We start from the raw sequence: 17,557 nt of genomic DNA on the forward strand, positions 1-17,557 counted from the left end.
TTCCATACCATCTGTGCCCTGGGCTGAGCCTTCTTGCTCTGATCTCTGCCATCTTTCTGTAGGCGCAAGGGGTCCTTACAGAAAGACATTTGTGTCTGTCAGCGGACCCTGCAAATGCCGCCTCTATCCTGTGACCTTTCTCTAATGCCTTGAATTTTGACTTTATCTTAAGAACATTGAGGAAACCCTTCAACGGCTTTTGAAAGTCGAGAAGTGTTGCAATCGATTTGCTCTTTGGAAAGGTCCCTCTGGCCACAGAGATGGGCTTGAGGGGAGGCAGGGGTCACTTGTAGCAGGGGTCCTGGTGAGAGGGTGTGGTGGTTTGGGCTGGCGTCGTGGCTGGGGCAGTGGAGACTAGCGTGCAGGACTTGGTGACTGGCCCTCGTCGTGGGTGACTGAGTGAGGAGGGGACAAGGAAGGTTTTTAGGAGCCCAGTGCAGGCTCTTAAGGCAGGATGAGGCCCCTCCCTATAGCTGCTCTTCTAGAATTCTTCATTGAATTACGAATTCGCATTTTCAGTAGGATGTTCATGTACATTGTTAATTCAGTGTAGTGGAGCAGGTGGTCTCTGAGGACTATCCACGGCACCTGGGTGGATGTGGAACCCCTTGCCTACGGCTGTGTCTTTTCCAATTTGCTGCTCACTTGTTCCAGTTGTAAAGTGTTTTTAGTATCACCCCAGTAGTACCATAGCCACACAATGGGGTGACTGCTCATTTCTCCTTGGGGAACTCAGGGAACACTTCTGAGATAGAGTAATGAGGAAGTTGTTTGCTAACAGGTGTGTTGGGATTTCCCGGGAGACCCCATGGGTCGAAGGGCATTCCAGGTAGAAATCAGGTAAAGGGTGGTGTCATGAAAGAAGGTGTGCTGTCAGGGGGCTGGCATGAGAGCCTGTGGAAGAGCCTCGTGGGCCCTCTGTCTTCCTGCCACCCCACAAGAGTCTGAACTTCCTCTTAGTACAGGGCACTAAAATTGTTAGTATACCCTTGTGCCTTTCCAGCCTGGAGGATGGAGCCTAGCCTTCATCTCTGCATCTTTAGAACCTACCTAGTGGATGAATATGGTCGTAAAGTTTCAATAAATGCCTATTGTAGATTCAAGAGGGAGTCCTGCAAGGACTGGTCTTTTGTGTTTTTTTTTTTAAACTCCTTTTCCCCTAAGACTGTTTTATTTCCAATGGCTCATGATCTTCCAGCTTTTGATCACAGTGGCTCAGATGGGTCCGATTGATCATATCCTGCCTCCCTTGACACTTGGCCCACAAGGTCCGTTGGTGGATGAATTCAGCCCTCCTGGACTTTCCCTGTTTGCTTTCCAGCCCAAGGGTTGGCACTGTGGGATGAGGGGCTTGCTATTCTATGACTGTGTTCAGTGGTGTTGAGTCTCAACCTTGAAGCTTGGTGCTAAATCTCTGGGAACTCTTGGCAAGCCTTCCAGGGAGTTGGTACGCTTATGGGGCTAGAAGGCCTTCACTCAAGTTTCAGCCTGACCTTTCCTCCCTGTGTGACCCCAGGCAGGTCGGTTTTGTGGGCTGGGGCTCCTGTTTCCTATAGTGAAATTATCTCCCAGTATTCCTGCCGACTTGGCCCGAGTTCAAGGATTCTGTGATCATAGGGCCACAGAGTCTGAGACTTGGAAGGAGCCTGCAGTTTCCATTGTTGGAGGCGCTGAGAGTCCCTCATTCACTTCTATCTTGGAAAACATTCTTTTTAGGGACTGCCAATGACCAGGAAAAAAAGTTTGTGTTTTATGACCAGTCCTCGACAAAGCAAGAAGTCTGTGAGCATCTGTTGTGTGCTCAGCACCAGTGAAGGGCTTTCCTCGTGTAGGCCTCGCAGAATCCCCAGGGCTGGTGCAGATTATATGTCTGTCCATTTCACAGATGAGGAAACTGAGGCCCAGAGAGGCAACGTCACTCATCGGAAGTGTCACATACACCGCCCGTGTGGAGGAAGAGCTGTGGGGGCCTGGGTCCTTGGCACCTTGGCCACACCGTCTCACCGCCCTGTCCCTTTCCTCCCACAGAGAGCCAGCTGCTCCCCGGGAACAACTTCACCAATGAGTGCAACATTCCAGGCAACTTCATGTGCAGCAACGGGCGGTGCATCCCCGGTGCCTGGCAGTGTGATGGGCTGCCCGACTGCTTCGACAAGAGTGACGAGAAGGAGTGCCGTGAGTGGGCCTGCCCTCTGCTGGGGGTGCGGGCGGGGGGCTGTCCTGGGGCATCAGCGGGGAGGTCCCCCCGGTCTGTGTCTGCCAGTTGCGGGGCTCGGGCCTCTGGCCGGCTGTCCTGCCTGCTCCACCTGTAACTCACTCTCGGAGCAGCGTGGTCAGTGCAGAAGCAGGGGTCTTGGTGTGGCGGGAGCCACAGCTTTGGGGGAGCAGGGGACCCTTTCACCAGACTCTCCTCACCCCTACCCTGGGGTCCTCTCGCTGCCTTCCCTTCATACGTGGGATGCTGAGATTCCCAGAGGTTGAGTAGCTCTGGTGTCTCCTCACCAGCAAGCAGCCTACCTGGATTTGAACCCAGGGCTGCCTGAGCCCGGGGCCCAGGCTGGCCACCACCTTGCACGTCTTCCACATTGTGCAGCATTCGTGATGATTAGATCCCCTGTAGCATCACCTCAGGCATCCGCCATGGAGTTGGTACTGACTTTATGGTAATCTGCTTCCAGATGCCCTTTTCTGTGCCGACTCATGGGGCAGCATCTTCAGATGGGCACCACCAGGATTGGGGGCTTTTCTTGTCCCCCCCACCCGTCTCCTTTCTTTAGCCTCTTACCCATTTTGTACCCCAAATCTGCGTGAAATTTGGGTCGGTGGTCATCTCCGAGAAAGAAGGCCCCGGGGGTGTGAGTTGAGGGGCCCCCAGGGAGTGGTAGGGTCCTTCTCCCTGGCCGTAGAGCCTTATTTCTCTTCGTTGCCAAAGCTGGGTGCTGCAGAGCGAGCTGGTTCGTGGCACGTTGGCTGGCAGGACGCACGCCGGGGCCAGTGAGGCGGCCCCGGCTTGTCCGGTGCCCAGGGACCACACAGCTGGATACTGGCTCTTGGCTGTTTCCTGGGCTTTGGGCATCGGGCCACAGGGCCTCTTGCACAGGAGAACTCTGTGTTCTGGCTCTGAATCTGCTGTCTTTCTGGAAGCCAGCTGAGGAAATGAGGAGATGATGATTATCTGAACTTTTCACATAGCTGTTACCAGGATTGAGGCTCAGCCTGTTGACGTACAGGAAGAAGCCCTGGGCTTAGGGCCCCCTCTGGGGCCAGGCTCCCTCTCCCTCATGACGTGCCCCATCCGAGACCGGCCCCTCAGAGGTCTCCCGGGGTCCCTGACACCTCCCCCCACTCTTCAGAGGAATTTTGGGAGGGGATGGCTGGAGAGTATGTTTTTTTGTGAGAGGTATTTCATCTCGTTTATTGCAAGTGATTTCTTCTGAATAGACCACTCTACATAATGCATTTTTATTTTTACAGAGTTATTAAAAAAAAAAGTATGATGTCTGTTTCAGCTTTTTCTGTTTCTAGTCTGGCTTCGAAATTGCTGGAAGTTGAATGTTTGTAATTTGAGTTTCAAATGAGACAGTATGTGTGAACCCTATAATCTGTCCAGTTTTGAGCATTATTAAACATTCTGAATGTGAATGATTGTTTTTGGAATACAGTGTGTATTTGATCTCCCATAAATACTGATTGTGTTTAGCTGAACTAGGAATATTCAGAGCAGGACAAGTTTGTGACAGGATTCGGGATCGAGAGTTGAGACCTAAGTTTGATTCCCCGCTTTGTCAGTTGCAGCTGTGTGATCTTAATGTTCTCTGTGACATTCTGTGTCCTCTGCCAGTCCAGTTCCATGATTTCAGAATTCATGCATAAACGGGAAGAGCTGGTGAAAAGAGAAATTTAAGAAAAGATGTTGTGGGCAGCTGCTTGGCGAGGTTTGGTTTGGTTTGGTTTGGTTTGGAACAGGCTCGCCTTGGCTATTCTCCATTATTTTTTTTTCTCCTTGTTTCCTACCCTTCACCCCCAAGTGCAGTAGAGATTTTATTGGCATTTATTTAGTCTTTTGATCAAAACATAATTTAAAAAACCATTCACATAAACACAGGCATTCACAAAACCTTTTCCTCCATTGCCCCTCTTGAAAGTATAAAAGCAGAAGACCGCTGGAATGTTTAGACAACAGAGGGAAGGAAAAGAAGTCCCTTTTCTAAGACAAATTCTCCTTGCAGTTCAGATTCCTTGTGTATTCCCTTCCAGTCCAGGACCTGAGGGTGTGAGACCTAGAGAAGGACTTTGTCCAAACCCCACCTCTCCTCCCCACCCCTCTCCCCATCATGCTGTGTGATTTTAGGAAAGCTACCAGAATGGTCTAAAACTTAGTCACTGGGAGGATTAAATGAGAATTCCTTAACCCTTGTGCTACCTCAATTCCTTCCTCTCGAAATGAGAGTGATCAGCCTTCTAAGTGGCATTGTTGTTACTTTTTAATGGCTGTGAAGCACCCAGCCCAGCGCCTGGGTATAGTCAGTGACTTGTAAGCTTTGAGTGTTACTGGTGAGTCTGCACAGGGTCTGGTTGTTGTCATGGGGCATGTGATTGAGTAGCTGGCTTTTCCTACACTTTACTTTAGAGACCTTTTGACACATTCCCATGCATGTAGCACCTGTAATTGTTGTTTTATAGGTTACCTACCCTTCCATCCAGTAGATGCTCTGAAATCTAATAATTTCCCTATTGTTGGATGTTTAAGTCTTTTTTGCTTTTTTACTTCTGCTGACCAAACTGTTTAGGGTCCATTAAGGAACTTATCCATACCCGGAGGACAGAAATACAGAATGGTTTCAGCCAGAGCCGGGATGGCCTGGGCCGAGGTCTCCAGGGTAGGTACCATTTGATCCATCCTTTCAGGGGCTCCCTAGGGGTGGTTGATTTAGAATCCATGCCACCTTCTTCTGTGTCTTGCTTAGAAGTTACAGGGCTCATTTTCTGATTCTTTGGAACAACCTGGTACTTAACATGGAGGAGAGTGAGGGCAGCTGGTGTTCTCACTTGGGAGAAGGGATCTCCTCTAATGCCCTGTGAAATAGCTTTGGCATTTAGAAGAGAATACACTTCATCAGGGGGTAGCCTTGGCCTTTGCAAACCCTCCAGCCTGGAGAAGTGTGTGCTGGAGGGTTACAAGGCAGAGAGCAGTTAATGCTGTGTCCACAGCAGAAAAAAGATTTTCGTGAGACAGGAAGAAACTTTTTAATTTAAAGGTAATAATAAAAATTGGGGCAATGGGGAAGGAGAAAAACAGCATCCCACGTAGAGTCTGTCCTCTTTCATAGATCACTATTAGCATTTTACAAGTTTGCATTTAGGCTTTTCTCAGTTGTAATCACCAGAGGTATACAACTTTATATTTTGATTTTTTTCCCGAGTAACGTTTTAACATTTCTCTGTGTTTTTACAGTGTATTTCTCTATCACTTTTAATGCTTAAACAGTCCATTCATTTGGTATAATATAGTTTATTTACCTATTATTTGGCATTCACATTGTTTGCAGTTTTTCACGTAGGGATAATGTTCATGGTTGTGAAATGAGGGTTTATATGACTTTCCCCCTATTTTGAGAAATTTTCTTCAGCTTGATTCTCAGAAGTGCAATGATTAGGTGAAAGGACAGGCGGTTTTTCTAACTCTTGATCAGACTGCCCACTTGTTCTGCTAACGGTTTGCACCAGCTTGTTCTCCCACTGGCAACATGTGTGACTTCTGGCTTTATTTTAGTCTTGGCAGCATTGGGAAATATCTTTAAAAAATAGTTTTTTGGTTCGTTTAATATAGTTGAAAACAGTTACATATTTTCATTTTTTAAAATTATCTAAAGTGGTTGATTGTTTTCCCGTTCCCCTGTTTACTAGTTGTATTTCTGATCTTGTGAAATATTAATGAGCTAGAATAAATTTCCAACTAGGTTGAGTCATTGAATTTTCCACCTAAAGAGTTTTGAGAATGGAGGCTCATTTGGGGATAGCCTGAGTGTATTTCTGTTCTTAGTGGAATGCCCTAAATGATTGTTTTATCCAGATTACTTTTCCTTGGAATTAAAGAATAAGAATATGTTTTTAAAAAAACATAGAAGTTCCATGAAAGCCCTGATTATGACAAGAGCAACGGCATGCCATTATTTGAGCTTCCTCTGGGCTGCACTATCCAGGCACTTTACATTATAGTAACATGGATTGTCAGAAGCCTGATGAGAAAGGCACTGTAGTTATCTCCGGTTGAGCAGACTGAGCCATAGAGAGATGATGCAGAACTCGATGGCTGTTCCCAAGAGTAAGTCCTTGTAATCTTTCTCCATCAGAGACCACCAGTGGGTTCATTCAGTCTTTTGTACATGGATCCGTGTTATTCTGCTGAACAGGATTATACTGTATGTTATCACTACTGATCTACTTCTCAAGAAACTTAAGAAACATCAATAATGTTTTCCTGTAGATAGTCATACCTTGGAGATGGTGTGGTTTCACTTCTAGACCATCTCAGTAAAGTGAGTCACACACATTTTTTGGTTTCCCAGGGCATATGAAAGTTGTGTTTATACTATACTGTAGGCTTCTGCAGTGGCTCAGTGGTAAGAAATCCACCTGCAATGCGGGAGACTCAAGAGACACAGGTTTGATCCCTGGGTCAGGAAGATCTCCTGGAGGAAGAAATAGAAACACACTCTAGTATTCTTGCCAGGAAAATCCCATGGAAAGAGGAGCCTGGTGGGCTACAGTCTATAGGGTCGCGAAGAGTCAAACACTACTAAGCAATTGAACAGCAACTGCAGTAGTAGTCTATTAAGCATGCAATAGAATTAAGTCCAAAAATAATGTACATATTTTAATTAAAAAATTAGAATTGCTTTGAACTACTAACCATCATCTGAGCCTTCAGCGAGTTGTAATCTTTTTGCTGGTGAAGCATCTTCCCTTGGCGTTGATGGCTGCTGACTGATCTGGGTTGTGGTTGCTGCAGGTTGGGATGGTTGTGGCAATTTCCTAAAATAAGAAACAGTGAAGTTTGATGCATTGATTGGTTCTTTCACGAACAATTTCTCTGTAGTGGCAATGCTGTTGCTAGCATTTTATGTACAGAACTTCTTTTAAAAGTGGAGTCAATTCTATCAAACCCTACTGCTGCTTCTTATCAACTAAGTTTATGTAATGTCCTAAGTCCTTTTTCATTATTCAACAACCTTCACAGCATCTTCACCAGGAGTAGATTCCATCTCAAGAGACCACTTTCTTTGCTCATCCATAAGAAGGAACTCCTCACCCATTATAGTTTTATCATAAGATTGCAGCAGTTCAGTCACATCTTCAGGCTCCGCTTCTAATTTCTAGATCTCTTGATGTTTCCACCACATATGCATTTACTTCCTCCGCTGAATTCTTGAACCCCTCAAGGTCATCCACAAGAGTTGGAATCAACTTCTTTCAAACTCCTGTAAATGTTGATATTTTGACCTTTTCCCATGAATCACGAATACTCTTAATGGAATCTATACAGGTGAATCCTTCCAGAAGTTTTTCAATTTACTTTTTCCAGATCTATCAGAAGAATCACTGTCTTTGGAAGTTTTAGCCTTATGAAATGTATTTCTTAAAGAACAAGACTCAAAAGTCAAAATGACTCCTTGATCCGTGGGCTGCAGAATGGATGTTAGCAGGCATGAAAACAACATTAATCTCACTGTTCATCTCCATCAGAGCTCTTGACTCACCACGTGTGTTGTCAGTGAACAGTAATGTTTTGAAAGGAATCTTTATTTCTGAGCAGTAGGTCTCAACAGTTGTTTTAAAATATTTAGTGAACAGTGTTGTCAACAAATGTGCTGTCATCCAGGCTTTGTCGTTTCATCGATAGAGCACAGATAGAGTAGATTTAACATTATTCTTAAGGGCCCTAGAATTTTTAATGGTAAATGGTAAACCTAAAGTCATCAGCTCTTTAGCCCCCTAGCAAGAGAGTTAACCTGTCCGTGAAGCTTTGAAGCCAGGCATTGACTTCTCCTGTGCAGCTATGGAAGTCCTAGATGGCCTTGTCTCATAAATGGTTGTTTTCTCTACACTGAAATTTTATAGTCACCTTTATTCATTATCTGAACTGGATCTTCTGGATAACTTATTGGAGCTTCTACATCAGTACTTACTGTTTCACCTTGCACTTTTGTTGTGGAGAGAGCTTCTTTCCTTAAACCTCATGAACTGGCTGCTCTTGGCTTCAGACTTTTCTTCTGCAGCTTCCTCACCTCTCTCAGCCTTCATGGAATTGAGGAGAGTTAGGATTGGACTCTGGATTGGGCTTTGGCTTAAGGGACTGTTGTGGCTGGTTGGGTCTTCTGTGCAGATCGCTACAACTTTCTGCATATCAGCAGTAAAGCTGTTTTGCTTTTTTATCATTCGTGTGTTCACTGGAGCAGCACTTTTAATTTCCTTCAAGAACTTTTCCACAGTTTGGCTAATTGTTCGGCACTAGAGGCCTAGCTTTTGGTCTTTTGGCATTCCTTCCTCACCAAGTATAATCATCATTTCTAGGTTTTTGTTTAAAGCGAGAGATTTGTGAATCTCCCTTTCACTTGAACACTTAGAGGTCATTATAAGGTTACTGTTTAACCTAATTTTAATACTGTGTTTCAGGGAATAGGGAGCCTGAGGGCGAGGGAGAGGAAGAGAGATGGGGGAAAGGCCAGTTGGTCTGTGGAACAGTCAGAACACATATGATATTTATCAATTAAGTTTGCCCTCTTACCTGGGCATGGTTCATGGAGCCCCAGAACAGTGACAGTAGTGACATCAAGGATCACTGATAACAGATCAACATAGTAAACACAATAATAATGAAAATGTTACCCCTAACATGTGACAAAGAGACGCAAAGTAAACCAACATGGTTGGGAAAATGGTTTGACACGGGGTTGCCACAAACCTTCAATTTGTGAGAGAGGAAAAAAAAAAAAAACTCAGTATCTGCAAGGGGCAATAAAGTGAAATGCAATGAGGTGAGGTATACTTGTAAATGATTTCTAAAATGGCAATTAGTCTGTGAATCTCTGAAAGAAGAAACTGTACTTTATTACTGCCCCTTGCCATAATAATAAAGCAGAAATTCAAATTTCGAGAACATACATGTGACTTGAAATCAGAGCCTTCAGATCTCCTGCCAGCTTTGTGTTGGATTGCAGCTGACATTTCTCTGTTCTAACAAAGTAGGGGAGAGATCCTGAGATCCCTGTCACAAGGTTATTCATTTTCTTTTTTGAAAAATTGTGTCAATCACTATCTTTGAGGCATGTACAGACTTTTAAAATCTCAGGCTGTGTGTGTGTGTGTGTGTGTGTGTGTGTGTGTTGGCAGGGATGGGGATGGGGATAAATTCAAGAATCTTGTCAAATGATAAAATTTTAATGAAACTCCAAATCCAGAGATTTAGAAAAGTAGGTCCAAAAATGGAATTTGAGTTTTCTTTGCTTGTAGTGTTCCCAGCTGTTTCTTGAGCATGACTTTTATTTAGTCGGGTGTGACAGCAGAAATCTAGGAGAAAGGGTTGAGAGGGCAAGTTTGAAATAATGATCATTAAGAAATATCAAAGGGGAAGAAAGCCCAGTCAGAAACTCTTCCTTTTCTTTTCAGGTCTTTCTCACCATCTGACTCTAGGTGGTGCCACATATAATGTTTTCTATTAAACCTGGTGCTCCAGGGCAAGCAGAGATGAGGAGAAAAAACCTGGATTCTGAGTCATTCTCCTTGCCAAACTTTAGCAGTAATTCAGCTGTTTTACCAAGGCCCCTCCTGCTTGGCTGGCATGCAGAATGTCCCGGGAATCAGGCAGTTTCCATGGGATGGGTACAGCTTGCTTCTTCATCTCTCAGGCTGCTCTGTCTTTTCTTAGAGAAGAGGGTGGTGACAGGTGACATGCTGTGACCTGGGGGGTAGCCCGACAGTGATTGGGGAGATGCAACTATGGTGGGAACTAGTCCTCCCTTCAGCTGTGTAAAGAGCAAAGCTGGACAACTCTGTTGTGGGTTCAGTTGTGTCTCCATCCCCACCACCAAGTTCATGTGTTGAAGTCCTATAACCCCAGTACCTCAGAACGTGACCTGGCCATAAAAAAGAACCAAATTTTGCTATTTTCAGCAACATGGATGGACTTGGAGGTCATTAGCTACGTGAACTAAGAGAAAGATAAATACTCTGTGATACCACTAATATGTGGAATCTAAAAAATACAACAAACTAGTGAATATACCAGAGAAGAAGCACACTTACAGAATAAGCTAGTGGTTACCAGTGGGGTGGGGCTGCTGCTGCTGCTGCTAAGTCGCTTCAGCCGTGTCCGACTCTGTGCGACCCCATAGACGGCAGCCCACCAGCCTCCTCTGGCCCTGGGATTCTCCATGCAGGAATGCTGGAGTGGGTTGCCATTTCTTTCTTCAATGCATGCTTGCATGCTAAGTCACTCTAGTCGGGTCCAACCCTGTGCGACCCCGTAGACGACAGCCTACCAGGCTCCTCTGTCCACAGGATTCTCTAGGCAAGAACACTGGAGTGGGTTGTCATTTCCTTCTCTGGGAGTGGGGGTTTGGGATGGTAATAGAAGGGTAGGGGATTAAGGGTACAATATAAGGGTACAAATGGTTAGGTATAAAATAAGCTACAAGGATATATTATACAACACGTGGGATATCACCAATATGTTCTAGTAACTATAAACGGAGTATAACCTTTAGAACTTGTGAATCACTATATTGTACACCTGTAACCTAATACTGTACATCAACTATACTTCAATTAAAAAATGTATTAAAAAGGGACTTCCCCGGTGGTCCAGTGTTTAAGAGTCTGCCTTCAGTACAGGGGACGCCAATCTGATACCTGATCAGGGAACTAAGATCCCACATGAGGTGGAGCAGCTACGCCCCACACCACAACTTCTGCACCCACCCTCTAGAGCCCTCGAGCCGCAACTACTGAAGATGCCTAGAGCCCAGACTCCTCAACAAGAGAAGCCACCGCAATGAGAAGCCTGTGCGCTGCAATCAGAGCAGCCCCCACAAAGCCCGTGCACAGCATCGAAGACCCAGTGCAGCCAAAAATTAAACGGAAATTTTTAAGAAAAAATATATTAAAAAAAATTTTAAGTAGCATGAAGAAGCAAAAAGAACATGACCTTATTTGGAGATAAGACCTTTATAGAGGTAATCAGGCTAAACTGAGGTCGTTAGAGTGGGCCTTATCCAATATGCCCTTATAAAAAGGTGGAATTTGAATACCAAGATCCATAAAGAGGGAAGACGATGCGAAGACAGAGAGAGAGGGTGGCCATTTATAAGCCAAGGAGAGAGGCCTGAAACAGCCTTCCCCACAGCCGTCAGAAGGAACCAGCCCTCCTGACACTAGGATTTAACTCATGGCCTCCTGAGCTGGGAGACAACACGTTGTTTGTTGTTGAAGCCACCAAGTTGTTGTCCTTTATTATGACACTCCTCACAAACTAACCCAGCCATCTACCCATCTCTTATTTTTTAAAAAAGTGTTACATAGTGAGTGACAGATGTCCTACAGCTGTGTAACAGGATGACATTCACAGACATTCCTGCTTCTATTTTTTTTTAAACAATGTGAAAGTAAAGCTCTTCCTATTATAGGTTCAATTATGTTCCTGCCAAAGACGTGTCCTAGTCCTCACCCCCAGAACCTCTGAATGTGACCTTATATGAAATTGGGATGATGGGAGTGTAATTAGTTAAGATAAGGTCATACTGGAGTCCGGTGGGCTTTTAATCCAATGTGACTGATGTCCTTGTGAGACGTGCAGAGAGGATATGAGGGAGGAAGGCCACGTGACAGCAGAGGCAGAGATGGGAGCGATGCGGCTGCCAGAGAGGGAACGCCGAGAATTGACAGCTGCCCCCAGAGCTAAGAGGAGGTGGGGCGAGAGTCCGCCATGAGTCTCAGGAGGAGCGTGGCCCTGCTGACACCTCGACTGTGGGCTTCTGGCCTCCAGAAATGTGAGGGAATACATTTCCGTTGCTCAGAGCCACTCAGTGTGGAGTACTCTGTTGTTGCAGCCCGAGGCATCTAACACACATCCTTCCCAGGGACAAGTCAAGCCGTTTGGGCTGCTGGGGGCCTGCCAGCCCCGTAGGTGTGGGCCTGCTGGTGTCAGCCCCCTGCCACTTGCCTGGCCTCTCTGAGAGCCTCACTCTTCTTTCTGCTGGGGCACACCACCTTGTCACCCAATTGAGGCAACCCTTTTTCCTCCAGGTCGTGTAGCTGGCAAGCCATTGTTAAATGCTGAATTTCAAAAGCCTTCCGAAGACCTCGATCTTCAGAAAACGGGAGTCTAGAGAGTAGTGCTGTGGTTAATTCTCTGTCCCTGAAATGCTTCAGAATGAAAATTTACATTCCTCTCCGGCACTCATGATAGAGAAGGAATCCAAGACCTGTGTGTGTGAACGTTGCCCCTTTTCTAACATAGTCATTTTTGCTTGTTTGCGTATTCGTTTAGAAACATCTCAGATTGTTTCAGGCATGGCCACCACGTCACTTGGTTTCTTTTCTCTCAAATGTGAGACTGTAAATCCTATGGTTAAAAACAGGGGCTTTGGAGGCCAGGGCTTCCTGGATGGCTCAGTGGTAAAGAATCTGCCTGCCAATGCAGGAGATCCTGGAGATGTGGGTTCCATCCCTAGATTGGGAAGATCCCTTAGAAGGGGAAATAGCAACCCACTTCAGTATTCTTGTCTGGGAAATTCCATGGACAGAGGAGCCTGGCAGCTACAGTCCATGGGATCGTAAAGAGTCGAACGTGACAACTCACGCACACACATTAGTGTTTGGTCTCCGTTTATGGCCTCTGAGGCTCTGGGCACCGACTTACCTTCCGCTATAGCAATTTCCTCATCCGTATAATGCGGATAATAACCCAGGGGTGATAGTTAAAACATTTAATAGGCGGTGTGTCCAGGCCGTAATCCAAGTTAGAAACGGAGTGGAGATCAGCACGGCTGACCACAGGGCATTGCTGTCCCTCTTAAATGAGCTAACGTACGTGAGGTTCAGAGCTGGGTTTCCGGGCCCCAGTAACACGTTCAGCAAGTGCTAATGGGCATTATTCCCTCATGAGTGCAAATGACATGATCCTCAAACCCACGTCTGCAGTGACATTCCTGGCCCTGCCATCTAAACGTCCAGCCCATCCCTTGCCCCTCTCCCCCAGAGCTACCCACCTCGTCTCTTCCTGCTTTCGCTTAGAAGCCATAGAAACCCCTTCAAGACTCCGCCTCCAGAGAGTCTTAAACACGCAGTCATTGGCTCTTATGAAATTGTCTCTAGCTTTGAGCTCCAGGGGGCCAGCCAGACACGGAAGCCCTGGTACAAGAGGAGGAAGCAAATCTTTGAGGATCTGAGGTGGGCCTGGCAGGCTCACGGGGTCACAGGGAGGGGGACTGGTCAGAGCTCTCCTGCGTTCAGCTGGGAACCCGTGTCTACACCGCCCTGCACTTGGCCCCCACCCGCCAGAGTGTTCCCAGCTCTGCCCGAGTCCCGCACAATTAAGCACCTAAGTGGATTTTGATGACGGCATTTTGCGGCTCCACTTCAACAGCCTTCTGAAGTCTCTGCCTTCACTCTGTTGGCCTGAAACCTGCGCTGCCTTCCATCAGCCGCCAAGGTCTAGGACTCGTCAAGGTCACATCCTTCCCGGCCCTCCCGCCCCGTCCGGACGTGCGCGTTGCGCGCGGTATGGCGCTCTCCAGATGTCGGGGTGGCCGTGTAAACTCCCAGCTGGTCAGTCAGCTCCTGAGGGACAGTGTCCCGCTTGTCAGGCTACGCTTGACCTTAACACGAATTGACCATATTCTAGTTTCTAAAAGGGCCCTGGCTGCTGTTTGAAGAAGCCAGCAATTGTACAGTAGATGGAGACATACGGAAGTGCTCCAGAACTCCCTGGATATTTCAGTTGCCTGGGGCTGCTCGAACAAAATATCACAAACCCATGACTTGAAAGAACAGAAATGCCATGGAATATTACTCAGCCGTTAAAAAGAATTCATTTGAATCAGTCCTAATGAGATGGATGAAACTGGAGCCCCTTATACAGAGTGAAGTAAGCCAGAAAGATAAAGAACATTACAGCATACTAACACATATATATGGAATTTAGAAAGAAGGTAACGATAACCCTATATGCAAAACGGAAAAAGAGACACAGAAATACAGAACAGACTTTTGAACTCTGTGGGAGAATGTGAGGGTGGGATATTTCAAAAGAACAGCATGTATACTATTTATGGTGAAACAGATCACCAGCCCAGGTGGGATGCATGAGACAAATGCTCGGGCCTGGTGCACTGGGAAGACCCAGAGGAATCGGGTGGAGAGGGAGGTGGGAGGGGGGATCGGGATGGGGAATACGTGTAAATCTATGGCTGATTCATATCAATGTATGACAAAAAAATAAATAAATAAAAATTAAAAAAAAAAAAGAAAGAAAGAAAGAACAGAAATGCATTCTCTCCCAGGTCTGGAAGCCGAGTGTCCAGAATCAAGATGTCCACAGGGCTGTGTTCTCTCGGGAGGTTCTAGGGGCAGATCCTTCCTTGTTTCATTGCTGGCCACCGTTGGCGTCTTTGACTTGTAGATGAAACACTCCCGTCTCTGCCTCCAGCCTCCTGTGGTGTTTGCCCTGTGCACGTGCGTTCTGTGTTCAGATTTCCCTTTGCTTAAAAGGACACCCATCGTGGGCTTGGGGTCACCCCTCATCCAGAGTGGCTTCATCTTAACTTGATTATATATATTGCACACACTCTTGTTCCAAATAAGGTTCCATTCTGGAATTCCAGGACATTAGCCACGTACCATACCGGTCCATATTGACAAGGCAGAGTGTGCAGTGGCCAGCTCCCCCAGGACCAGGCCTGAGCACCCGGCCCCCTGTGTGCTGGATGAGTTTTCACTGCATCCCCTTGGGGTCATTTGATCTTACTGTTTTACTCCTGCCTCTGTATTTGGTGGCTGTGGAACAGGAGGGCTTCTCAGGTGGCTCGGAAGTAAAGAGCCCACACGCCGACGCAGGAGACACAGGTTTGATTCCTGGGTCGGGAAGATCCCCTGGAAAAGGAAATAGCAACCCACTCTGGTATTCTTGCCTGAAAAATCCCATAGACAGAGGAACTTGTCAGGCTTCCGTCCATGGGGCTGCAAAGAGTCAGACACAAGTGAGTGATCGAAAAACACATGCTCCCATGAAACAGGACCAGGCGTGTCAATAGAACAGCAGTAGGTGGAAAGCCTGGGAGAGTGCTTTATAAGAGAAAATAAATATTTTTTGAGTCAATTATAGAAGTAGTCTTACTTCTGTGAGGTGTCTTTACTTGGCTACGTCCATGATTAAAAAAAAAAAAATTACTCTGAACTCTAGGTAGTGTGTATGGCAGCCTGTGAAAGTCCTGTGCCTTTAAAAGCCACTGGGGTGGGAGGTGCTGTAACTAAACTGATGCCTGTAGCTCTCTGTCTTCCAGTCCACCTGGGAGAAAGCTGGGAGCGCTCCCAGACAGATTGGGCTGTAGGCAGCCTTTTTGTTCCTGTGCAAGGACCTGAAAAACATGAGTTAGTTGCCAATGTTTCTAAATCGGAAGCTTGCACATAAAACTTGGGATTATCAGGTTTTCTTGGAAAATTAGATTTAGTGTTAGGATACTCTGCGCTCAGAGAACCTTGTTTCCACTCTGCATCTATGGTTTGTGGTTCATTTCACCATCTTGCTCATTCGAAGTTCTTCAGTGTTTAATCCTAAGACACACATCTTTTTACGTTTTCAGGTCTCTGAATGTGAGACACCTTTTATAATCAATGGGGTAAGAAAACATGTGTCCTGGTTTAATTGGCAGAGTACTTTTTCTTTCTCAGTTGTATGGAAATTTTGGCATGCCTTATAATTGGTGGTGTCTTAGACTCAGTGACATTGAATTCATTTTCTCTGGTTTGTTAGCATATGGTGTTTCAACCAAAGGTGCTGACATTTCCAAACAGATAAACATCCCATGAACACATATGTGTTTTCCTTGGGGTGCCGGCTGCGCTTGGAGCAGTGCAGAGTGGGGGGGGGGCCTGGCTTTGGGGCCACAGGGCCTCGGTGGAATCCTGACTTTGTCACGTGTGAGCAGTGGGCCCTGGGCAAGGTACTCAGCCTCTGTTTCCTTAAATCCCATGGCATTTTGAGGAGGATTAAATGAATTTGAAAAGTCTTCAAACTGCTGCTGGTATGAAGTAAGTGCTCAGTAAACAGTAGCTGTGTTCTTATTGTCAGTGTGGGGTCACATTTCTGGCTTAGATCCCAGCTCTGCCCCTGGCTAGTCATTTTGCTTCTGGAGCCTTAGTTTCTCCATCTGTAAAATGGGAGCAGGTCTGGAAGGACAACAGACCTGCTGGTCTGGGTATGAGAGTCAGACATTCGAGTGCTAATGTTTGGTGCATAGCAGGCGCTTAATAAAATATGCTTTCCCATCGTCTGCCTTCCTCAGCCATGCCTGTGCCCTGGAAGGGAGAGTCTCCAGGACGGCCAGAGAATTTTTGATCCAGGTTCCCCGGGGCTCCTTCAGTCATCAAAGAAGGGCTGGAGGATGCTTCCTAGCTTCTACTTTCTAACAGGTTCTCTAAACTTAGGAGGGTGGGCTGTTCTATTTCAGATATACTGGGAATATTCAGGATGGCAGCACATTAGTCACAGTGAGCATTTTCAGAAGACAGAACCCAGAGACCCCGCAATGCCCTGTTTTGAGATGTGTGCTGCAAGGCAGCCTAAGATGGGTGAAATGAAAGTTGCTCAGTCATGTCTGACTCTTCGCGACCCCATGGACCGTAGCCCACCAGACTCCTCTGTCCATGGAGTTCTCCAGACAAGAATACTGGAGTGGATAGCCGTTCCCTTCTCTGGGAGATCATCCTGGTCCAGAGATCAAACCCAGGTCTCCTGCATTGCAGGCAGATTCTCTACTGTCTGCACCACCAAAGAAGCCTGTGCCAAATTCAGTGATCTCCAGTCCCCATTGCACCCCCAGAAGCTGAGAGGAATCAGACTGTCTGCCAGAGGTCCTGGTTACTTCTCCCCTGGACCTGCCACAGGAGACCTCAGACTCTCTGGTTAAGGGATGTTGAGTCAGGTCTGTTGAGGTAAGACGTCTTAGAGCCTAAAGAAAGACTGGGAAGAATTTGTCCAATTTACCATCTTCCTGGATTAGAGGAATTTTTTCATTACTGAAGTCATGAAAGCTCCCAGTTCTTAAGAAGTTTTATTATTTAGTTAAAGCTCCCCCCACCTCATATCCCTGCTGGTGTCCTTCTGATCCTCTTCTCAGGGTGCCAGGGAGGTGCCAACAGTCCTGTCTGCCAGAACCGCCCCCCCCCCCCCAAGTCCCACCTGGTTCCCTTGGGTCCTCCCAGGTGATGGCAGATGCCTTTCAGGATCTGCCACTGCTTCCTCGGTAACCGCCAATTTAAATACCAATACTGTCACCAG

At 46.5% G+C, this 17,557-nt stretch overlaps 1 protein-coding gene across 6 annotated transcripts in view; it reads left to right on the top strand.

The window, feature by feature from the left end:
- The window catches only part of LDLRAD3 (low density lipoprotein receptor class A domain containing 3), a 262,986-nt gene that overhangs the window by 73,688 nt on the left and 171,741 nt on the right, over positions 1-17,557 (top strand). For 4 of the 6 annotated variants that reach the window (XM_043909362.1, XM_043909372.1, XM_043909404.1 and 1 more), the window contains exons 2-3: positions 2,029-2,175; positions 4,791-4,880. In XM_043909362.1, coding sequence (XP_043765297.1) covers positions 2,029-2,175; positions 4,791-4,880 — 237 coding nt within the window. The remainder of the gene's footprint in view (positions 1-2,028; positions 2,176-4,790; positions 4,881-17,557) is intronic. The other 2 variants (XM_043909379.1, XM_043909386.1) reach the window with 1 other exon arrangement.

This window comes from Cervus elaphus, chromosome 1 (assembly GCF_910594005.1).
Source record: "Cervus elaphus chromosome 1, mCerEla1.1, whole genome shotgun sequence".
NCBI lineage: Eukaryota > Metazoa > Chordata > Mammalia > Artiodactyla > Cervidae > Cervus > Cervus elaphus.